A 24,793-nucleotide genomic window follows, 5' to 3' on the forward strand; every position below is an offset into this window, starting at 1 on the left:
ATTATCAAGTGCCATGTTTTGCTTCTAAAATCAATGGTATAAAACTAAAAATATATACACACAAACGAAAATAAAACAATCCAAGAGATTAGCAAAGTTGCTAATCCCCGGCAACGGCGCCAAAATTTGATGCGAGAATTTTACGCGCACAAATTAAACCCTCTTTTTGACAATTGTAGTATAAGTATAAGTAGGGATCGTTCTGGACCGGGGATTAGGAGGGATTGTTAATCACTTGGATTTTGACTCAAAAACGTAAAAACAATATAAAACACTAAACTAGACTCAAAGAATGTGAAACTAAACGTTAAAACATTAAGACAAACCAAAAGACTCAAAATGCTTTAAAAACACAAACTAAATTGATTTCTAACTAATTTGACAATAAAGTAAAGGGGGGATTGTGTTTGGACGAGATTAAATTAAATGGACAAATTGTAATTAAAGGCAAAACGTAAATATGAATGAGATGAAAATATGGATGATGGAATAGCCAAGGGGTTCTTCTCCACACATGTTACACTTGCATACAAGATTGATTCTCAGTTGGTCTTTCGATAAATTATGATTTCTCAACACCCCGGGTTAATTAGGTCCGCTTAAATTAACCGTCAAGTTTTCCTTAAGTTAATGAATTGGATGACATCATACGACAACCCAAAGCATTCTTCAAAAGTTCCTTACATGACATCATAATAAAGATACAATCAAAGATCATTACGTTCAATGAAAACTATAAGTGTTGACGAGGCATTCGTTACTATGATTGCATGAAACTTATGCCAAGAATTTGTTTAACGCGATTGTTTATAAGCAACCTCCACTACTTGTGAATATAAGTTCATAACGATTAGGTGAAATTCACTTATATTCTAGCGTCATATTCATGCATGAAAATTAAGCGCGCATTCTTAATAAACATACATAAATAAGTTATCAATCAAACAGTTAAACAAATTGAATCCACAACTTATGAAATTCCAACGAAAGTTAATCAATTCATATTGCAAACATAAACATAGTTTCGAATCACCCCCTGGCTAAAGGGGGTTTAGTTCCTCATAACTTTGAAATCAAAGAAACACCTAAACATTCCAACAACTCAACTTGAATTGTATGAACGTTTAGGCACTCTTCTCTTCCGTACAAAACAAAGAGAATTGAATTTAAACATTGAAATCAAAGAAACACCTAAACATTCCAACAACTCAAACTTGAATTGTATGAACGTTTAGGCCCTCTTATCTTCCTCTTTATTGTAGCATAAGGTCTAGGGATAGTTGGTTGGGGGGATGGAAGTGTGGAATGGAGTGGGGAGTGATGGAAATGGAAGATGGTTTTTGGATTCTAAGGGAGAGAAACTCACGGCTAGAGAGAAAGAATGGATGTGTTTGTGTATGAAATGAGATGATTTTTGAATGAATGAATGCAATGGTATTTATAGGAGGAGTGGAGATGTATATGGCTATTTGTTTAAGGTGTTTGTGGTTGCAATGATGAAGAATTGCATGTGGAAATAAAAGGCAAAAATGTGGTGAAATGATGAAGTAGGAAGGTGGAAATGCATGTGAGATGTTGGAAAGGAAATGGGAATATGAGTAGGCCATGGCATGGGAGTTGTTTTGTTGGTGTAAATGTGCCATGGTTGCAATGATGAAGAATAAAGGGTGCATGTGGGGTGGAATTGAATGAATGCAAAGTGAATGAATAATGAAATGAGTTAAAGAGGGAGAATGTGGTGAAATGATGAAGTAGGAAGGTGGAAATGCATGTGACTTGTTTGTGGAATAAAGAATGAATGGTGGAATGATGAAGAGTTGCATAAAGAATGCATGTAGGGTTAGCTAGGTTGGCTTTGTTTGGGTGCATGTGTGTTAATGGTGGTTTTGCATGTGAATTGATGGATTGTTTTTGATGGAATGGATGGTTCTTTGCATGGCTTTTGAAGTGATTGTGGGCTTTGGAATTGGAAGGAAATGCATGGCCTTGGGGTTGGTTTAAGAGAGAATGGGCTAGGCCCTTTGTTTTATGTCCAAAATGAATACAAGGCCTTCAAATTCGTCCAACACTTTGGCTCCAATCATATGCTATCCATTCCAAGCCCAATTTTGCTCCAAAATGCTCCAAAATGCATCTTTTTGCTTCCTTAGCCATATGAACCTAAAAACACACGAAAATGGCTTAAACTACTAAAACAACTATGAATTAACAACATAGATGCACGAAAACAAGCTAAGTAAGTCGCCTAAATATGCTCCTATCAACTGCCTCGCTAAAAGGAACCTAATGGATCGTACACCGTGTAAGGTAGAGTTTGAAGAAACAACGGAGATGAGTAAGAATAATTAAATGGTTTAATTATTTATCTAAGGCTAGGATTAATTAATATGTTAATTAATCAAACGAATAAGTTCGTTAAAGACCTCGGGTTAGTTTTGGGCCGCAAGGCCCAATGGGATTTGAATGTCAAGCCCATTAACTCAAGTTGTATGACAACTTGAATAAAACAAAGGGCTTGAAAGCCCAATAAACCTATAGGCTAGCCATGTGTAAAAGAATAGGGCTTTTGGTCCATTAGGTCACTTATTTGAAGAGACTATATAAAGGACTTTATAGCCTAAAATTTACTAAGGGTTATTTTTGGGGGAAAGGATGAGAACACAAGCTCTCCTTTCTCTCTAAAATTTCGGCCAATCTAGAGGGGAATAGCTAGCAATCTTACTTCCTCTAGGTCACTCATTTCTTCTACAATATACCTTGGTGTGGAGACTTAGAGGTTCTCAATTTTGGGAACTTGGAGAAACCTTTTCATCCATCCAAATCCATGGATCTAAGATGCAAGGAATGAAGGCCCTCTCTTTGGGTGATTAGCCTTTGCTTATGCAAAGAGGAATCTACAAAGGTATTGATTTCTCAACTCACTTTGTTTTGAGTTGAGTCTTGATTCACCTATCTACTAGGCTTTGAATTTCATGGGTAAATGTTTTGTTTTAAGTGCATACAAGCATGATTCCGCCTTTAATTGTTAATTGCATGCTATTGATGTTGCTTAAATGAACATGTTTTTCACAAATTTTCCTTCAGTGAGAGCGGTAGCCACGGTTTGAGGTGTGGAAGCGAGATGTCTGAGTGACATTGGCAGTGATTACTGGGGCGGTAACAATGGTATCATCACGCTTGAGAGCAGCTTCATGTTCAACTAGTTTGTCATGCAGGTTTTCAAAAGAGATGGAAGTATTGCGGGAACGAACTACCGCAACAATTTCCTTGAAGTCAGAGCCAACACCATTAAGAATGTAGAGGAGGAGATCGTCATCAGAGAGGGGTACATCAATGATGGCAAGCTCATCTGCAATAACACGGACTTCTTGCAGATACTCAGAGACAGGCTTATTCTCACGACGCAGGAGAGTAAGGCGTTCTTTGAGACCAAGAACACGGGCACGGGCTTTGCTAGCAAAGAGATGGAGAAGCTTGTCCCAAGCCTCCTTGGATGTCTTGGCAGAGGCAATAAGGGAGATGACCTGTGGGGAGACGGAAGCAAGAATCGCATGAAGGAGGAGTTGATCTTGCCGAATCCAAAAGGTGCGAAGCACGGTTTGCGTCGTTGATGGGCAGAGATGAGAACCATCCACATAACCCATGAGGTCGTAGCCATAAAGAAGGGCAGTGAACTGAGCACGCCAGGATGGGTAATTGGTGGGTGTGAGTTTCACAGGTAGTTGGGCTGTAGCGTTGATGGTGATCAAGGTGGGAGTAGGGGAGTTGAGGTCTGGTAGAGGGTTGGGTGTAGCGGCGTCAGTGGCCATGGATGAAGACGGGAAAGAGAGGGATCAACAAAAAATTGCTCGTTGGAGTTTTTGGGCTCGTGATACCATATAGAACTAATATATTTCCTTGAATTCATTATAGGTACAGGTCTGTGGTTATATACACTTTGAATACAATCCTAATACGGTAAATACAATCATACTTGAATGACTGAATCAATCCTAATCAAATAGAATAGGAAAGACAGCATAGCATATATCATAGTTGACTTTCATATGATTGTGCAGTTGATGGAGAAGATTATGTTGTTGACGAACTGATCTCCTTTGATGTAGGAGATTCCTTAACATTAGAAAGAGTGCGGCTATACACACTCGCCAATCGTATTTTTTCACGATCTTAATCATAAAATTTGTAAGCAGCTTTAGTGCCGTTACACTTGCTTTGCCCTTGTCCTCCAAAAACCCACTTCCAGCAGTCCATTTGGTGAAGGGCAATTGGTGGGCCAATACATGCCTGTCCAAAAGCCGAGTAGCTTGAGCTCGGCCTTGTGTCAGTGGGCAAGGCTGATGTCAATATAGTGTTAGCCACACCTTTTTTTTAATTTTTTTTGGGGTTTGACTCGTGATGGGAGATGGTGGGCTGACTGTTGCTGCTGTCATGGGCCCCCAAGCTATCAAAGCAACTCAGCTCCCCAACAACTATACACGTGGTATTTTATGGGCAGTTGGATTTGGAACGGTCTTAAGATTCAAAGGTCAAAATTAATCTTGTTCAAAATTTTATTTAATAATTTAAAATTTCAAATAAAGGTTTTTAAAAAAATAGAGAAATATTATATATTTTTCTATGGACACCCAAGCATCTTCTTCACTACCATATCAAAAATCTAACGCATCCGCTAGTTATTAAATAACTTAATTATGCTTTAAATTAAAAAAAATATTCATTTGTAAATATGAATCGTCTTGCCCTTGCCTTTAACTCAAAGGGTGGACTTACACAAAGGTAATCACTTTTCAAAGGCCAATTTACATGCCCTTACCCTTTCCCTCTTAAGGGCAAGTCCACCAGTTGCCCAAGTGACAAGGCAATTGGATTGAATTGCCTTTGGCTTCAAAAAAGTGGTCCACCGGTGCAAAAAATGGAGGGCAATTGGGCCAAGGGCTTGTGCTCTTTCAGCTACCCCTGCAACTTCTGTCTGGCTTACGCTCGCTGGCTACAGGAGACGACAGAGTGGGGCCCACCCACTTGCACAGCCCAGAGCCAAATAACTCATTTTTCCTTCAACTTGTGCCCTTGGATTTCCAACAGTATAAAAAGTTGCAAAATTTTATGTGGCTACCAAGTGGCACAATCTGGGGCATCCAATTAAATAATTTTGATTTTGAACAGCCAAGATTATTCTAAAGGTAAAAAAAAAAAACCCAAATTTTTTTTTTTCTATAAGTACCCAACCATGATCTTCATTCCTTGTATTTGAAATATATTATAGAAATCAGACAATCAATTTATTTTCATGAAACAAACTCATCAAAGCATAAAAAATAAAAAAAAATATTTTTTTGAATAGTGCCTTGCCCTTGCTGTTCACAAACGGGTTGACTTCTCAAAGGGCAATTACTATTAAAAATAAAAAATAAAAAAAAATAAAAAAGACGAAAGGCTCAATGGTATTTGAACTTCCACGTTGCAATTGACATGCGAAGCCGCGTAAACTTTGCCCCCCCCTGAAAACTTTGTCTGCCCATATTCACAAAGAAGCCATTCGCACATCCCCAGCCCACCCCACAACCCAGACTAGCCAAAAGGGTATCTCGTGCAATTACCATGAACTTAAAGGTCAAGGTAATCTTAGCTTTCACCAAATAGTAACCGGGATACGAAGGCTAAACTCTCAGTTTGTCAATCATGACGCTTCTGGTTCCTGGCGGTGGTGGGTGCGTACGACTACGAGTAGGCCACTCGTCGCAGCCGGCACACGTTATTTACCTTTGCTACAGTGTCCCCAAGGACCCCAACCAAAGGCGACAAAGTGGACTGGGTGGAAGCAACTTTAGGCTTCTTTGAAAATAACACGTGGCCCATCATGTTGTTGGACGGTAGACCTGGCATTTTAGACTCAACCCGTTAATCGGATCCAATCCGACCAATTAAAATGATTATTTGGATGAGTGTTTAACGGATCAGATGGTTAACTGATCAACCCGTTAAATAACGGATTATTTTGAATGAACCTGCAAAACCCGTTAACATCCATTATTGAAAGTTTTTGTGTAATTTCAATATTCAATAATGAAACCCTCACTGTCTCGCATGTTCTGGCTCCCGTTCTCTCTCGTCTCCCTCATCTTCTTCCTCAGAATTTACCACTCTCTCTAGTCTTCTGCTGCAGTATCTTCAGCTACCTGTAATCTCAACTGTACCAGAAACTTCCTCTCCTCCAAAGTCCAAACCCCGCTTCAATTCCATCTCTGGCTCTCCCCGCCCCTTCCCCGCCAAATCTCTATCATCAACAATCGTTTCCATGGCGCCCCAAAAGAAGGTAATTACGTTCACTCTTGCTCTGTAACTTCTGTTTGGCTGCCAAGAAAGTCCACCCCCATCTGTGAAATTCCTAAGAATTATATTAGAGCACCACTTAATAGTTTATGCGACGATGTAATAGATCTTGGTCCTAAGTTGAATTTTGTAAATTGCTGAATTATTTACCACTGATCTTGAATAACTGTTTGTAATTATCCTTTCACATTTGGGTCTTTTCTCCAATCACTTTTGTTTATTGTGGTAGTTGCCATGCTACTTCTCAGATACTTTCACATTTCAACTATGATGCATGGAACGGGTAACAGCCAACGTATCCCGTATCTGACACGCAGGGATACGGATACGCATAGGATACGTGTGGATACGAGCCCGATATGTATCGGAATGAAGGGATACGTTATTTATTAATGAGATACGCGTATCATACTGTCGAGATACGCGTATCACACTTTTCGGATACGTTTTCAACTAAATCAGAGGATAATCCAACTAAATCAGAGGATAATCAGAAGAAAAAAAATAAAAAATAAATCAAGAAATCCGCATAGAATCGTGATTGATTCCAATTAGCTAAACTGAAACGATTGTTTGGCTAAAACCCAAAACGATTTTGGGTATAAAATAATGATTTACCTATTTTTCTTCACTTGAACCTCATAAATCAGAATTCAGAAATCAGACTTGTCGTCTGCAACTGCTCTGTCATCTCCGTCCAACTGCTTCGTCGTCTCCGTCCAACTGCTTCGTCGTCTCCATAGTCTCCGTCTGCAACTGCTGATAAGAGCTTTCGACTTCGTTTTCACTATGGTAATTTTGAAGCTCAATCTGGTTCCCAGAAGCAGAACCCGGATCTGCAGCTGAAAGGAAAGCTGCTTTCCTGTTTTTAATTTCGAAGTTAAAAGGCTATTGCTTTGACTGATTCAATGTGTAGATTGGAAAAAGGGCTTTTGCTTTTTGTATATAATATATTAAATTAATATAGTAGTCGAATGAATGCAGCTTCGTGGCACTGTCCGTGTAAGCACTCAAAGCTTTTGCTTATATTCTTTTGCTTTTTGTATATAATATAATAAAAAGGACCTCCATATATCCTTACGCCAACATTTTTCTATTGGAATAGCCTTTCATGATATTTAGATTATAATACATTGTTCTAGATATTATTGTACTTTCATGATATTTAGCTTAATCTGTTATGTAAATTGGGAATACAGTGTTCTAGATATTTAGATTATAATATTTTATGTATATGCTTTCATGATGCATTTTTTATTTCTTAAGTTAATATAAATTTTTCATGTATTAGTCTTTGTCTATACGATTATACGATGAATTGACTTTTATTGTTTATATGTTTGTTAATTTAGGAAAATGAATCACCCTGATAATCATGTGAATGATAATGCTAATCTGGATGAGATTGTTGAAAATTATAATGCTCCGCTGTGGAAGTATGTCAAAAAGCTCGAAAAAGTGGGAAATAGAGGAGGAGGAAATACTAAATTTGAGTGCAATTATTGTCAAAAAACTTATAAAGGATCCTACTCTAGGGTCAAGTTTCATTTGTTAAAAATGTCTGGAAATGGGATCGCGCCTTGCAACAAGGTTACTGATGAAACTCTTGCGGAAATGAATAAGTTAGTTCGAGAGTGTGAATACAAGTTGAAGAGTTCTGCTCCTAAACATGTTTCGTTGCCCAATACTGGTTCATTCTGTTATGATCTACCTGAAGCAAATCTTGATCCAAAGAAGAGAAAGGGAATAAGTGGGCCTCTCAGTAAAGCTTTTAACAAGGAGGCTCGAGATCAATGTGATGCCGAAGTTGCAAGGATGTTTTATACAGGTGGCTTATCATTTAACCTTGCAAGAAATCCGCACTATCGGAACTCATATGTTCGTGCTTCTACACTTCCAGGGTATGTTCCACCAGGTTACAACGCACTGAGAACTACTCTTCTGCAACAAGAGAAGAGTCACATTGAGCGGTGCCTCCAACCAATCAAGCGCACATGGAGCACTAAAGGTGTAAGTGTTTGCAGTGATGGGTGGACAGATGCTCAAAGGAGACCACTTATTAATATTATGGCAGCTTGTGAAAGTGGGCCAATGTTCTTGAGAGCAATTAATTGTGAAGGTGAATACAAAGACAAGCATTGTATTGCCAACTTTCTTACAGAAGCTATTAAAGAAATTGGTCATGAAAATTTTGTTCAAGTGATCACTGATAATGCCCCTGTTTGTAAAGCTGCTGGGTTACTTATTGAGGCCCACTATCCCCATATCTTTTGGACACCCTATGTTGTTCACACTCTTAATCTTGCTTTGAAGAGTGTATGTACTCTGAAACAAACAGAAGTTTCCTACGATGACTGCAATTGGATTTCAACTATTGCTAGTGATGCTTGGTCCATAAAAAATTTTATTATGAACCATAGCATGAGATTGTCCATGTTTAATGAACATTGCAAACTAAAGTTACTTTCCATTGCCGAAACAAGGTTTGTTTTCTCCACTTTTTTTTTTTTTTCCTTATTTAATTATAAGTTGTCCTAATTTTTAAATTTTTCAGATTTGGTTCCACACTTGTGATGCTTAGAAGATTGAAGGAAATAAAGGAAGGTTTACAACAAATGGTGATTAGCCCGAATTGGGCTTTGTACAAAGAAGATGATTTGGTTAAAGCAATGATGGTGAAGCAAAAGATATTGGATGAGGATTTTTGGGAGAAGATTGATTATATTCTTTTCTTTACAGCTCCAATATATGAGGTTATTAGAATGGCTAACACAGATAAACCTTGTCTTCACTTGGTGTATGAGTGGTGGGATGCTATGATTGAAAAGGTGAAAGCTGCTATATACAGGAATGAGCGCAAGGCATTACATGAAAAATGCAGCTTTTTTGATGCGGTGTATCGCATTTTATTGGAGCGATGGACTAAAAGTAGCACACCACTTCATTGTTTGGCACATTCATTAAATCCAAGGTAATGATTTTGCTAACTTACTTATAAATTCTTCTAGATTAATTTTTAGCTTTATGAGTACATTTTTAAACTGTTATTTCTTTTATTTTAGGTATTATAGTTCAGAATGGCTCCAAGAAGACCCTAGTCGTCTTGCTCCACACCGAGATGTTGAACTTACAATTTAAAGGAAAAAGTGCTTTGAGAGATACTTTTCCAATGAGGAAATTAGAAGAAATATCAATGTGGAGTATGCCTCTTTCTCTATGTGCTTGAATGACTTTGGAGCTATTGATTCTATGAATGATAGATTTCATTTGGAACCAGTGATGTGGTGGATTGTCCATGGAGCTTCTACACCTAGTCTCCAATCCATAGCATTGAAGCTACTTGGACAACCTTGTTCCACCTCTTGTTGTGAAAGAAATTGGAGCACTTATAGTTTTGTTCACTCTTTAAGAAGGAACAAGATTACACCACAAAAAGCTGAGGATTTGGTATTTGTGCATAATAATCTTCGTCTTTTATCAAGGAATAGCTCAACCTACAAGGAAGGTATTACTCAATTGTGGGATGTTGGAGGAGATGGCTTTGAAAACTTGGGTGAAGAAAGTGTCGGGATGCTTGAAATAGCTAACCTTTCACTTGATGAACCGTCATTGGAGACTACTTTAGTTACTGGAGGAGACATCATGAATGTGGAAGTTGAATGAGACTTTGCTTTTTTTAATTTTCGTTTGGATTTTCATTTTAATTTTTCAAGTTTGAAGACTAATTGCTTGTTGGATGGACTATCTTTCTAACTGTTAGGAGTTTATTGAAATAAATTTAAACTTGAGTAATAAATTTGAATGTTTATTTTATAATATTTTAGATATATTTATTTATTTATATATATTTTTAATTACCGTATCCTTGACGTATCGTGTCTTCATTTTTAGAAATTTGACGTGTCCCCGTGTCGTATCGTATCGTATCGCCGTATCCGTGTCCGTGTCCATGCATCCTAGCATTTCAACCTAAAATAATGCATTATTGATAATTGAATAGTCATTGTTATAATATATTGTCTTTGTCCTTTCGTGTTTGTTTCTTTTCTCTTTTGCTCTCTTTCATTGCACCTTCCCGCGCGGCTGTATGTCGTTTCTCAAGTCCATATGCAAACATTATTATCTGGAAAAATTTATGTTTCTATATTTTTGATTGCTAAGATAACAGTGATTGCATACAATGAAATCACAATTATAGAGAAATTGAAAGTTGTAATCAAGAAATTGCAGTTTACTCTGCTATAGGCATGAACACTTGTGAGACGATCAACAAGCAATTGAAGTCAATTCCTTTCAATGTAATTGTGACAGAACAACCAATCGATGTGATAAACTGTGAGGTAAAACACATCTTGCACCAGATGCCGGGCTCGCTCCACCATCGTAACATGATATTGTCCACTTTGGGCCTCGACCACGCCCTCACGGTTTTGTTTTTGGGAACTCACAAGCAACTTCCTAGTGGGTCACCCCATCATGGGATTGCTCTCGCACGAACTCGCTTAACTTCGGAGTTCCTACGGAACCCGAAACCAGTGAGCTCCCAAAAGGCATCGTGCTAGGTAGAGATGAGAATATACATATAAGGCTCACTCCCCTGGGCGATGTGAGATGTCACAATCCACCCCCCTTAAGGGCCCGACATCCTCGTCGGCACAATATGGCCAGGGTTAGGCTCTGATACCAATTGTCACATCCCGACCCAGGACGGATCACTTCATGGACCCGCTCCACCACCATAGCACGATATTGTCCGCTTTGGGCCCTGACCACGCCCCACGGTTTTGTTTCTGGGAACTCACGAGCAACTTCCCAATGGGTCACCCATCATGGGATTGATCTCGCACGAACTCGCTTAACTTTGGAGTTCCTACGGAACCCGAAGCTAGTGAGCTCTCAAAAGCCCTCGTGCTAGGTAGATATGAGAATATACATATAAGGCTCACTCTCCTGGGCGATGTGGGATATCACACCCACACTGTTCCTTTATTTTATCGTCAGAAAATAAACGCTTGGTGGAAGAATCAGATCTTTTGACACGATAAAACTAATTGACTCACGAACGTCCTCCAATTGGAATCACTCCAAAATGTATCCACTTGATCACGTTTTGCTCAAGAGGAAATCAAATGTACATTGAAAATATAAATCCAAGTATCAAAATTCACCAAAATAAACAATAAATTATAATTAAGAATAGGGTAAAATATATTGTATAAAATCGATTCATCAATATGCCTCCATGAAATTCCTAAGAATTATATTAGAGCACCACTTAATCGTTTATACAACAATCTACTAGATTATGGTCCTAAGCTTGAATCTTGTAAATGGCTGAATCATTTACCGCCGATCTTGAATAACAGTTTTTAATTATCCTTTCATATTTTGGTCCATTCTCTAATCACTTTTGTTTGTTCTATGGTTGTCATAGAACGATATATACGTTAGTTTCACTATCTTCCATACTACAATACTACTTATCTCAATATAAGAAAAGAGAAGTATAATATTTCCATTTTATGCGAAGAATTTGTTGTCCGCTTCCAAGAATATAAAACACCAATGTAGGTTCATTAGGGCAACTCAGTATTAAGATATCATTTTGTCCTCCTTTCTTATATTGAGCAATCTAAACCACTGGAGTAACTTATGTGATTACATTTAGGGATGAGCTATTCATGCACCCTTTTTACTTCTCACACATCCTCTTAATTTTTGGCAGTTGGATCGAATGAATTGAAAAAAGATCAAAAGACATAAATTAATAAGCAGTGTGTGAGAAGTAAAAATAGATGTGTAGATATCACACCCCTACATTGATGTTTGGCTTGTTACACGATGTGATCATGTGATGATGCTTCATTTCTTTCTTTACTATTTGTATCTTGTCAACGTAGTGTCTTTTGTTAAGATCATATACGAAGTAGTAATTTTGTTGCTGGTATGTTGAACTGCAATTTTAGTTTCAATCTTTTGTCAATTGTGTAGAGATTTTTGTTAGTTCCACCACATGGATATGAGACCACTAAAATGCGGTTATTCTTGAATCTGTCTGCTGCGATGTTTTTTCAGCCGCGGAGCTCGATGAATGCGCAACCGACGTGGAGAGAGTCGATTGTGCCTTCTGCAGCGACGATCGTTGCTCCTGGTAAAGATTTCTGCACACTCATGCGCACATATGCGAAAGACTTTTTTTATCGCGCTATACGCCTCTTAAGATGTTTTAAATGTGTTTAAAAATATAGAAAATAATATTTAATAAACAACTGATTGAATCACATTATTATGCGTGTGGAAATGCCTTTTTTATAACCAGAACTACACGTCTCTTAAGATGTTTTGAAGGTGTTTAAAAATAGATAAAATAATATTTAATAAACAACTTATTGAATTACATTATTGCTGGCTCATTGTGAGGTATTAATTAAAAAAATAATGTACAAAAAAATTAGGGTTAATATCAGTTTACTACCCTGAAATTTTTTGGTTTTCAATATTTAGTAAATGAAGTTTTTTTCTATCCCATAATGGTACCTAAAGTCATAATTTTGGGACACTTTTCTAGATCCATTAAGGTTTCAGCTATTAACTGGTGATAAGGCACCAACATGAACAATAACTGGGCGCAACGTGTCAAAATGTGCCCACCCATATATTAAAAAATTAAAAAATTAATTAAATTTAAAAAAAAATTAAAATTAAAAAATCTGGCGTCGTTTTCTACCTCACTTCACCCACCGCTCCCACCCAACCCTCCCTTCATTCTCTCCTCTGCGCCCATCCAATTCTGACTCATCCCTCACAATTGTTCTCGATTAACCCTAATTTTGGCAAACTATAGAGGCGTCGATCCCCTAAATAGTAAATACCATTGCAGAAAGGATCGATTTTACAACCTGGCGCAAGAGCTCGTAACTAGAAGGTGGAGCAACTTCACATAGCTTAGAGCGATGTCACGCCCAGCCCATCCTCTTCCTTGAATGGTAACCCCAACCGCAAGTCGTAGAACTAGACCAGGTTTGATGAGCCACCTAAGACCGTTGCCATGCCTGCTTTTAAGCCCACTATGAAGCCCTTGAGTAATCGTAAGCGGTTCTTGCAGTCGATCTCTCCGTGCATCCTTGCCCAGTACCTCTCCAAAGGTGGAGTTGTGGGGGATGAGTTGGAATTGGGTGGGCTCAGAGGAAAGAATGGAGGGAGGTTTGGGTGGGAGCGCATGTGAGGTGAGGTAGAAGACGATGCCCAGATTTATTTAGTTTAGTTTTTTTTATATTAGTTTATTAATTTATCAATTTTTTAAATATTTGGGTGGGTTCATATTGACACGTGGCGCTTAGCTATTGTTCACGTGAATGTCACATCACCAGTTAACAGTTAATTTAATAGCAACCGGATGTATGAAAATGTTCCAAAATTATGACTTTAGGTATCACTCTAGGATGAAAAAAATTCATATACCAAATATTGAAAACTAAAAAATTTCAAGATAGTAAACTGAGATTAAATAAAAAAATTAATTATAAAAAATACTTTTTATATGATAAAATTATCTTTATATTATATGATGCATTATTTTGAATTATTTTTGAATATTTTTTGTTTGAAGAACATTTTTGTCAAATTATTATTTATGAAGCCCATGACCCCAAATGGGGCCTTCGCACTTTATATATAGAATGGGATAATCCCAGAATTATCACCTTAGTGAAAATCAGATTTCTAAACTATTTTTTTTTCAAAAAAATCAGTCCCTGAATTATAAAAATATGCCAATTACATCTCTAATGTTATATTCGAAGCTACTATATTCAATTTTCTGTGAATTTAAGTTACGTTACTTGTATGTGATACACATTGGAGGGTAGATTAGTAGTTTTTCATAAAGAAATAGTGTATAGAGTTAAGTTTGGAGGATTAATTGGTAGTTTTTCATAAAGAAATAGTGTAAGTTAATTTTTAAGGGTAAATTAGACATTAAATTCGCAACCTATATAAAATGTTAAAGGCTTATAAACGAGAAAATGATGATATTACACTCTAAAGTGTGTTAAGTGACTTAAATTGATGAAAGATTGGATAAAATAGTTTTGAATATAATTGTAGGGACGGAATAGCAATTTTTAATGAATTTAGGGACTTATTTTACTAAAAAAATAATTCAGTAACTTAATTTTTATTGAGATGATAATTCAAGAATTAAGTCGATACTTCACCCTTTAGAATACTATAGAGTCCTATAGAATACTATAGAATATACAGAAGATAGATGTAACCAACTGGCCTGGTTTGCGCCGCCTCATGGTGTGTCACATCACACATAGGCACTGGTCCCACCCAAAGAAAATTGAACCGCTCCAACATCATGAGATCTATTTCTGTAGACTCTTGATAAGCATTCCGTGACATTACCCCTTGTAATGTGTGCCCCAATTGTACTGTTGGGACTTGGTGCCCATTTGTATGTGATACATATTAGAAAGTAGATAAATAATGTATGGAGTTAAGTTCGGAGGATAAATTGATAGTTTTTCATAAAGAAATAATGTAAGTTAACTTTTAAGGTTAAATTAGACATTAAATTCACAACTTACCTAAGATGTTAAGAGCTTATAGACGAGAAAATGATGGTATTACACTCTAAAGTGTGTCAAGTGACTTAAATTGACAAAAGATTGGATCAAATAGGTTTGAATATAATTGTATAGATGAAATTACCAATTTTTAATGAATTTAGGAATTTATTTTATTGAAAAAATAATTTAAAAATCTAATTTATGAGAAGATAATTCAGGGATTAAGTTGGTACTACATCCTATAGAATACTATAGAACCCTATTGAATACTATAGAACATACGGAAGATAATTCAGGGATTAACTTGGTACCTACTTGTCACTGTTTTTTTTCTTTTTTTGCGCGTTGCATCCACCGGCTTATGCGGAGCAAATCTTGGGTCCACCAATTTCTGATACTTTATCATTTTTATACTTTTGCTTTGTGTAGTGGCCCTTTATGCTTTTGCTTTTCAGTTTCTTCTATTTTCCAATACACGTCATTTGGTCATCATTGAGTCATTGACTCCATTGACTTGAACAGATAGAAACGCGTGAGCCGGTCGTCATTGACTCGTTACTTCCTTTGTAGCTCCAATTTGAAGATCAATTGAGTGTTTCAGTTCTTACGGAATTACTCTTAGAACTCGATCTATTAATGGCTGCTGCATCTGCATCTTCTTCTTCCTCTAGCTCTCCTTGGAAATACGACGTGTTCATCAATTTCAGAGGGGAGGACACTCGTAGGAGCTTCGTCAGCCACCTCTACGAAGCCCTGAATGAGAAAACAATCCACACCTTCATCGATGCCGAAGGGCTCCGAAAGGGCAACGACCTGTCGCAGCTACTGACGGCGATCCAAGATTCGCGCGTTTCAATCGTAGTTTTTTCTCAAAAATATGCTTCTTCCACATGGTGCTTGAAGGAGCTCGTCAAAATACTAGAATGTATGGATAGAAAGGAACAGATGGTGGTGCCTGTTTTTTACGAAGTGGATCCTTCTGATGTCCGCAAAGCTTTTGCCGAGCATGAGGGCCATTCTAACACCGACATGGAAGAGGTGCGGAGGTGGAGGTCCGCTCTTAGTCGAGCCACCGAATTATCCGGCTGGGTTTCGAAAAATTGCGAGTAATATTTAGTTATTGCACTTTCATAATCTGGGATTTTTTAAATTCTTTGTCCTGTTTTCCTAGCCAATGTATTACTATACGGTTTGCACTTGCTCTTGCCCTTACTCTTACAATTATGTTTTTCATATTCCACAGGAATGATGTCAAGCTCATTAAGGAAATTGTAAACGATATTTTTCAGAAATTGATCCGCACCTCGTCAAGTAAAGACGATAACTTGGTTGAAATGGATTCCCGCATGCATGAAATGGACTTGCTATTACAACCCTCTCCTGAAATGGACGACGTTCGTGTTGTTGGAATATGGGGTATGGGTGGTATAGGCAAAACCACCATAGCTAGAGCTGTTTATGAGAAAATTGCTTGTCAATATGAAGCTTGTTGCATTCTTTACAATGTCAAGGAAGGGTTCTCCACTTGTGACGCCGTACATATGCGGGAAAAGCTTCTATCTGGAATCTTGAACGAAAAGGTGCAGAGTTCAGGCACTTTGGATCAAGGTTACAGAATGATACTAAGAAAGCTACAGATGAAAAAGGTTTTGATTGTTCTTGATGATGTTGACAACGTATTTCAAATTGAAACCTTAATTGGAAAGCAACGTTCATTTGGTGGTGGGAGTAGAATCATTATCACAACTAGAGATAAGCTAGTTCTAAGTCCAGCTGATGCGATCTACAGCCCCAAGGTTCTAAGTGGTGATGGAGCTTTGGAACTCTTTAGCCAGTATGCCTTCAGAACAAAGCAACCCAAAAGAGACTATGACAATCTCTCAACCCGTGCTGTACGATATGCTCAAGGTCTCCCTTTAGCACTTAAAGTCTTGGGGGCTTTTCTTTATGACAAATCTGTGCAGGAGTGGGAAGATGTGCTAAAGAAATTAAAGAAAATCCCGCATAGGGGAATTCATGATGTGCTAAGAACAAGCTTCGATGGACTAGATGATTCTGAGAAGGCCATATTTTTGGATATTGCATGTTTCTTTAAAGGAGCGGAAAAAGACAACGCAACAATGGTTCTGGACAGTTGTGGCTTTTATCCCCATACTGGGCTAAGAGTTCTAATTGATCGAGCTCTTATAACTGTCTCATCGGAAATATTGGAGATGCATGATTTACTAGAGGAAATGGGTCGGGAAATTGTCCACCAAGAATCTATTAAAGAGCCTGGGAAACGCAGTAGGTTGTGGAATTATGAAGATGTTCATCATGTGCTAACTCAAAATACGGTGCGATATGTTCATGGCCTTCTTTTTCATATGTAAATCTTTAGAGTAAACAGCTTTAACTTTGATCAAAATACAATTCATAGAAACATGCATTAACTTTATAATGTTAAATAAGATTCAAGATATCTACAATCACATAATTTTAATTGTTTGTTATCCAGGCTACGGAAGCTGTTGAAAGCATAATCCTTGACCTTTCATTCTCAAAACCAAAAGTGGTATACTTCAGTTCCGAAGCTTTTGTTAAAATGACGAAATTAAGATTGCTCAAAATCCACGGCCACAATGGATATTCATGTGAGAATTTAAAGTTTCTTCTGCATGAGTTAAGAAGTCTCGTATGGAAGCATTTCCCCCTAAAGTCTTTACCGTCCAATTTTATTGCAAAGAATCTTGTTGAGCTTGACATGCAAAATAGTCTCATTGAACATCTTTGGGAAGGAGCCAAGGTAAAAACTTCACTTGCATATGTTTCTTTTAAATGGTTTAATTCTTAGATGCCTTACCATATAACTTGCTTTCCTCAATGTGTTATACCAGCCTTTGGAAAATTTGAAAATTATCAACTTAACAAGTTCTCCTCACCTGAAGAAAACTCCTGACTTCACGGAGGCAAAAAATCTTGAGAAAGTAGTTTTTCGAAGTTGTACAAGTTTATTTGAGGTTCACCCATCCATTTCATCTCTCAAAAACCTGGTTGTTTTGGATTTGGAATATTGCAGAAATCTTAAGATTTTTCCAAGCAAGATTGGTATGAAATCTCTTAGAACCCTTAAACTTTCATGGTGCAAAAACCTCGATAAGTTTCCCGAAGTCTCAGATGTTATGCAGGATCTACCAGAGCTTTATTTAGTTTGTACTGAAATTAAAGAACTGCCCTCATCAATTAGTAATCTTACGGGGCTTGTTACCTTGAATCTACAAGGTTGCAAAAAATTTAAGAGTCTTCCGAGGCGTATTTCTCACATGAAATCTCTTAAATACCTTGATGTTTCTGGATGCTCAAAGCTTGAGAAGTTTCCAGAAATTTTAGAGGTTATGAATAATCTATTTGGGCTTTATTTGGGTGGCACTGCAATTAAGGAGTTGCCTGCTTCTATTTCAAATCTCACCAATCTTGTTACTTTGAAGCTGAATGATTGTAGAGAACTTGAGGGTCTTCCAAGCAGCATTTCTCACATGAAATCTCTTAAATACCTTGATGTTTCTGGATGCTCAAAGCTTGAGAAGCTTCCAGAAATTTCAGAGGTTATGAAGAATCTATCTGAGCTTTATTTGGATGACACTGCAATTAAGGAGCTGCCTGCTTCTATTTTCAATCTCACCAGTCTTGTAACTTTGAATCTGAATGATTGCAAAGAACTTGAGAGTCTTCCGAGCAGCATTTCTCACATGAAATCTCTTAAATACCTTTATTTTTCTAGATGCTCAAAGCTTGAGAAGTTTCCAGAAATTTCAGAGGTTATGAATAATCTATTTGGGCTTTATTTGGGTGGCACTGCAATTAAGGAGTTGCCTGCTTCTATTTCAAATCTCACCAATCTTGTTACTTTGAAGCTGAATGATTGTAGAGAACTTGAGAGTCTTCCAAGCAGCATTTCTCACATGAAATCTCTTAAATACCTTTATGTTTCTGGATGCTCAAAGCTTGAGAAGTTTCCAGAAATTTCAGAGGTTATGAAGAAGCTATTTAAGCTTAATTTGGATGGCACTGCAATTAAGGAGCTGTCTACTTCTATTTTAAATCTCACCAGTCTTGTTACTTTGAAGCTGAATGATTGCAGAGAACTTGAGAGTCTTCCAAGCAGCATTTCTCACATGAAATCTCTTAAATACCTTGATGTTTCTGGATGCTCAAAGCTTGAGAAGTTTCCAGAAATTTCAGAGGTTATGAAGAATCTATCTGAGCTTTATTTGGATGACACTGCAATTAAGAAGCTGCCTGCTTCTATTTTAAATCTCACCAGTCTTGTTACTTTGAATCTGAATGATTGCAGAGAACTTGAGAGTCTTCCAAGCAGCATTTCTCACATGAAATCTCTTAAATACCTTTATGTTTCTGGATGCTCAAAGCTTGAGAAGTTTCCAGAAATTTCAGAGGCTGCAATTAAGGAGCTGCCTGCTTCTATTTTAAATCTCACCAGTCTTGTTACTTGGAAGCTGAATGATTGCAGAGAACTTGAGAGTCTTCCAAGCAGCATTTCTCACATGAAATCTCTTAAATACCTTGATGTTTCTGGATGCTCAAAGCTTGAGAAGTTTCCAGAAATTTCAGAGGTTATGAAGAAGCTATTTAAGCTTTATTTGGATGGCACTGCAATTAAGGAGCTGCCTGCTTCTATTTTAAATCTCACCAGTCTTGTTACTTTGAAGCTAAATGATTGCAGAGAACTTGAGAGTCTTCCAAACAGCATTTCTCAGATGAAATCTCTTAAATACCTTGATGTTTCTGGATGCTCAAAGCTTGAGAAGTTTCCAGAAATTTCAGAGGTTATGAAGAATCTATCTGAGCTTTATTTGGATGACACTGCAATTAAGGAGTTGCCTGCTTCTATTTTAAATCTCACCAGTCTTGTTACTTTGAATCTGAATGATTGCAGAGAACTTGAGAGTCTTCCAAACAGCATTTCTCCCATGAAATCTCTTAAATACCTTGATGTTTCTGGATGCTCAAAGCTTGAGAAGTTTCCAGAAATTTCAGAGGTTATGAAGAATCTATCTGAGCTTTATTTGGGTGGCACTGCAATTAAGGAGCTGCCTGCTTCTATTTTAAATCTCACTAGTCTTGTTACTTTGAATCTGAATGATTGCAGAGAACTTGAGAGTCTTCCAAGCAGCATTTCTCACATGAAATCTCTTGAATACCTTTATGGTTCTGGATGCTCAAAGCTTGAGAAGTTTCCAGAAATTTCAGAGGTTATGAAGAATCTATCTGAGCTTTATTTGGGTGGCACTGCAATTAAGGAGCTGCCTGCTTCTATTTTAAATCTCACCAGTCTTGTTACTTTGAATCTGAATGATTGCAGAGAACTTGAGAGTCTTCCAAGCAACATTTCTCACATGAATTCTCTTGAATACCTTTATGTTTCTGGATGCTCAAAGCTTGAGAAGTTTCCAGAAATTTCAGAGGTTATGAACAAACTATTTATGCTTTATTTGGATGGCACTGCAATAAAGGAGCTGCCTGCATCTATTTTAAATCTCACCAGTCTTGTTACTTTGAAGCTGAATGATTGCAGAGAACTTGAGAGTCTTCCAAGCAGTATTTCTCACATGAAATCTCTTGAATACCTTTATGTTTCTAGATGCCCAAAGCTTGAGAAGTTTCCAGAAATTTCAAAGGTTATGAAGAAGCTATCTTTCCTTTATTTGGATGGCACTGCAATTAAGGAGCTGCCTGCCTCTATTTCAAATATCACCAGTCTTGTTACTTTGAGTCTGAATGATTGCAGAGAACTTGAGAGTCTTCCAAGCACCATTGCTCGCATGAAATCTCTTGAATACCTTTATGTTTCTGGATGCTCAAATCTTGAGAAGTTTCCAGAAGTTTTCAGAAATTTCAGGATGCACAAATCTCAAGATTCTGCCAAGCAGCATCTGTCGACTCTAGTCCCTTAGATATGTTTGTCTTTCTGGTTGCACAAAGTTTGAGGTCTTTCCAAGCATTGAAGAAATTATGGAAGGATTAAGAGAGCTTCACTTGGATTGAACATCTATCAAAGAACTTTCCCTGTCAATTGAACATCTTCTAGGGCTGGTGTTATTAAATCTGAGAAACTGCAAAAACCTTGTTCATCTTCTGGACAATATCTGTAATTTGGGATGCTTTAGAGATCTCAATCTCTGCGGGTGCTCAAACCTTTCTAAGTTGGCTGTGAACTTGGAGAATTTAGAATTCTTGTGGGACGCTGGAGTAGAAATGGTTGAGCACAGGGATCCTATTCTATTATTTTAACTTGTAAATTGTAACACGTAATATACATACTCCCAATCCCTGTTTTACTTTTGGACACGCTTCAGATGTTTAACGCAGCGGATATAGAGAAACGTGGGCACTGTTTTCACAATGTTCTCTGTTCTTCTTGGTGTGCTCTGCTTCCTTGATGTGTCTTGAATTTCTTGTAATATAGGACTGTCTTGCTCATAAATTCTTCTGGAGAAAATAATTACCATACAGAAACAATTTTGAGAGCCTGCTTGCACAAATGAATAACAAATCTCAAATTGGAAGCTTGCAGGAAACTGCAATTGATACAAGAGCTTTCACCAAGTATAACTTACATGCGCCTGATTTCACATCTTTGGAAACAGGTACAACTTTCAACACCATGATGAACTCCCTGAGCCGAAAATACACATGTCAATACCATGATAATGAAGAGTGCTTTCTGAATTTTGGTCACAATGGTTAACTGTGCTAGTGAAGAGAAAGTTACATGTAACTGGAATGTTGATGTAGCGGTGCACAAAACTTATAATGTGTCGCGTTGTGTTTTTAATTTTTAATTTCCACATGGATTTCGTGTTATTGAGTTTGGGACACCGATCACCCTGGCATCCCCAATACACGTAAGTTCTTCATGTGTTGGCATGCCAAGTCCATACTTGCAGATCACCGAGAATCAGTTTCATTCATATTTTCTAGCTGTTGCCACAATAAGTACATTGGTAATTGCTGGCACCAACCTGTATTTTCAATTTGCAAAATTACCTGGCCACAACAATTATATCAGTTTCTACCATATTTTGTTTTTGTTTTAGTCTACTGAAGTAAGGTGCTGACCATGTACAATTGCTCTGCTGAAGAAGAAATTGCAAGATGGAAAGCTACAGCAGAGGAAGAAGCTGCTGTGGGCACAGGTGTAGAACAAGAATTTGTAGCACAGGTAATTTTGCAAGCTTGGCATGAATCTACTGATTAAAACAAAACCAAAATTTGAATTTCTTAGAAAACTCATATGCATTCAATTTTCAAAATAAAGAATTGGGCTTGAAGTCAGATTTCGTTGTATGAACTTTTGATTTGGTAGATTTTCTTAACGGATTTGATCAGAGTTGTGAACTTGGTAAATTTATGTTGTTGATAGAATGCCTATGGCTTTTCATGGTTCATTCCTTTAATAACTCTTCTGGTGATGATGTGAAGATATATGGTTATTTAATCTAAATTAATAGGTGAATATCTTTGTCCTGCAACTTTTCCTTTCAGCTCAATTAAACAATTTGTTCACAGCATGCTATCGTGCTTTGTCTATCCTTTGGTATGAAGCTGAAAATTGCAGTGTCTTTATCCTTTTGATTCACCCACTGTAAGCCTACTTAGCTCCAGCTGAAGCCCTTCAAATCAAACTGTCTGCAACTTGAAGTTTACTTCTATTTTTAGAAATGTTTATTCATTTTTATTATTTTCAGCTGAAATCAATAGAAACGAACTTCAATTTGATGATGGAATGCAGGGAAAATGCAGGGGAGAGCCTTCTCTCGCTCTCAAAGCCGGCGAATCACGTCGCACCACCAGTGTTCCTCCGCTTTACTGAAGGTAAGCGAGTCATCCTACTCTAAATTTCAAAAATTTGGGGGGTTTTGTTTCCTTTCCAATACCAATCAGGTAATCAATCTGTACGAATGGATTTGATAGATTGAAGCACCGTGGATCTGATTGGAGTGCCTTTGTCCTTTAAATTTCTATAGAATATAAATCTAATGTCATGGATCTCTTATATAATATAAACTTGATCTTTTGATTCAGTTTCAATGAAGCCAATAACCTCCACCTAATTTTTTTTGCATGTACATGATCTTTTGTATGAGGATTGTATCAATCAGATATTTTGTATGTAAAAGTCTGCCAAAACGTTTTCAATGCAAATAACGTTAGTCTTCTGTAAGACAGTCTCTTATACCTTTCAAACATATTCTTCATACAATTTCTAATTCCACTGCAACGCGTGGGCAAAACTTTCTAATGGTGGATGTAATCCCTTTTCCTCCTCAGATCACAACCACCAAGCCATTATCTCTGCTGGGTCAAGGTAAAGCCATCATCTTTCACATGCTAATTAATTACACATCTGGGGTTTAATTAGCAAAGTAGGAAAATTACTGATGGGTAATTGGGGTTTTCGGGGGAATTACCGAAATTGATGTTCGTTTTGTTCAGATTAAGTTCACAGCAATTTGGGTTTACTTGGACCCTGAAATTATGTCACATCTTCAACAATGGAAGACCAAAAAGGCAAATGAACTCGGAAGATGATGACTTCTTTGATGCTCTGATTTCTGGTAAAGTTTCTGTCTTTATCTTTCATATTTCATTTGGCTAATAGCCTAATACCAATTTGGTAAACGTGGGTCAGGGTAGTGTCCATGTAGCTCCTGTTGAGAAATTAGAGTAGATTAAAATATCGGTTGAATTTTAAGTTAACCCAATTAGTTCATTGATCATATTGTGTGTTGCATGTAGCCCTGCTGAGAAATTCATTAGGGTTGTGGTGACCAAGGAGATCAAAGGGTCCCAATATGGAGTGCAGATTGAGAGTGCTGTGAGGGACAGATTGGCAGCTGATGACAAATATGAGGAAGAGGAGGAGGCCTTGGAAAAAGTTCTTCCAATCAAAGTACTTCAAGAAGGATTCTGTCATAATATTCCATCTTCCTGCAACTTCTGCCGCTGTCGAGGTAAAGAATCATCTTAATCAAAGGGTAGAAAGTAAAGAGTAACAGCAATATTGTTGAACAATGTAAAGTCCACATCGAAAACTTGATAAAATAATGTACGATATATAAGTGTGCAATGGGTGGTTCCACTACTGAGACATTTTGTGATGAAATCTCACACGTGCTAAGGTTCTTAAACTTAATTGCACATTGAAGGCAATATCAGTGTTGATTAGTAATTAGTTGGTGATCCAACTCTCTGAAATCTTCGACAAACATCGTTACTAGCTATTGTGTGTATGCAGATTGTGTTTACACATTGGAGAACTTTGGGTATGAGAATTCTGTTATATTAATAAAGTCTATGTAGTAAACAGTTGTAGCAAATGTACTAAAAAATGGTTTCTTGCATTATAGGAAGAATGAACAACCATCCAAGTATGGAGATGCAAAGTCTACTAGGGCGATCATGTCGGTTGAACTTAAGAAACTGATTGAAGCGAATCCATTACAGTGATAAATTGCAGTTCCCAAATCGTAAGTGTTCGACGCTATAGACTCTCATTAACCAAGGGTAATTACTCTGAAACTACGACTTCAGTTATATAAGATTAGCTGTGCACTTCATTGTGACTTATGGATGTTGTTGCATATACTGGTATTGCTCTAATGATTCCACGTAGCGAATGAGTGCTTTTGTTTTCTGTTGCATTCAGAATGAGAATTTCATCAAGTTGATAGCACTAGCGAATGAGTTTATCGTTTACATACATTGTCTATATGGCTATCAAAAAGGGGGTTATGGCTTGAATTCTGTGGAAACAAAAAGAAGTCAATAATATTGTTGCAATGCCCAAATCACGTGCCTTTGTAAGAACCCCGGACCACATA

General features: G+C 37.4%; 2 protein-coding genes across 2 annotated transcripts; both read left to right on the forward strand.

Annotated features, from left to right (window-relative positions):
- Nucleotides 1-7,689: 7,689 nt before the first annotated feature.
- LOC125477012 lies at nt 7,690-9,471 on the forward strand. Its single transcript, XM_048583750.1, has 3 exons — nt 7,690-8,816; nt 8,888-9,304; nt 9,396-9,471. The coding sequence occupies exons 1-3, from the start codon at nt 7,690-7,692 to the stop codon at nt 9,469-9,471; spliced, it is 1,620 nt and encodes a 539-aa protein (XP_048439707.1).
- Nucleotides 9,472-12,409: 2,938 nt separating this feature from the next.
- LOC108865430 (TMV resistance protein N-like) lies at nt 12,410-24,690 on the forward strand. The gene is made up of 13 exons (XM_048583886.1): nt 12,410-12,484; nt 15,480-16,015; nt 16,153-17,245; nt 17,407-17,694; nt 21,484-21,556; nt 22,052-22,131; nt 22,658-22,784; nt 23,241-23,277; nt 23,406-23,527; nt 23,709-23,832; nt 24,016-24,091; nt 24,208-24,235; nt 24,320-24,690. The coding sequence occupies exons 1-10, from the start codon at nt 12,425-12,427 to the stop codon at nt 23,738-23,740; spliced, it is 2,448 nt and encodes an 815-aa protein (XP_048439843.1). The 5' UTR covers nt 12,410-12,424; the 3' UTR covers nt 23,741-23,832; nt 24,016-24,091; nt 24,208-24,235; nt 24,320-24,690.
- The last annotated feature ends 103 nt before the right edge of the window (nt 24,691-24,793 follow it).

This window comes from the organism of the source record quoted next, unplaced genomic scaffold (genome assembly GCF_019419815.1).
Source record: "Pyrus x bretschneideri cultivar Hongxiangsu unplaced genomic scaffold, Pyrus_bretschneideri_v1 Contig20, whole genome shotgun sequence".
In the NCBI taxonomy this organism is placed as follows: Eukaryota; Viridiplantae; Streptophyta; class Magnoliopsida; order Rosales; family Rosaceae; genus Pyrus; species Pyrus x bretschneideri.

Excerpts from the sequence above, each read along its gene's own strand:
- LOC125477012 (XM_048583750.1), top strand. The coding sequence starts at position 7,690 with ATGAATCACCCTGATAATCATGTGAATGATAATGCTAATCTGGATGAG. Across the intron at positions 8,817-8,887 it reads CTTTCCATTGCCGAAACAAG|ATTTGGTTCCACACTTGTGA; the intron begins GTTTGTTTTCTC and ends TAAATTTTTCAG. Across the intron at positions 9,305-9,395 it reads GCACATTCATTAAATCCAAG|GTATTATAGTTCAGAATGGC; the intron begins GTAATGATTTTG and ends CTTTTATTTTAG.
- LOC108865430 (XM_048583886.1), top strand. The coding sequence starts at position 12,425 with ATGCGCAACCGACGTGGAGAGAGTCGATTGTGCCTTCTGCAGCGACGA. Across the intron at positions 22,785-23,240 it reads GTTCCTCCGCTTTACTGAAG|ATCACAACCACCAAGCCATT; the intron begins GTAAGCGAGTCA and ends TTTCCTCCTCAG. Across the intron at positions 23,278-23,405 it reads ATTATCTCTGCTGGGTCAAG|ATTAAGTTCACAGCAATTTG; the intron begins GTAAAGCCATCA and ends CGTTTTGTTCAG.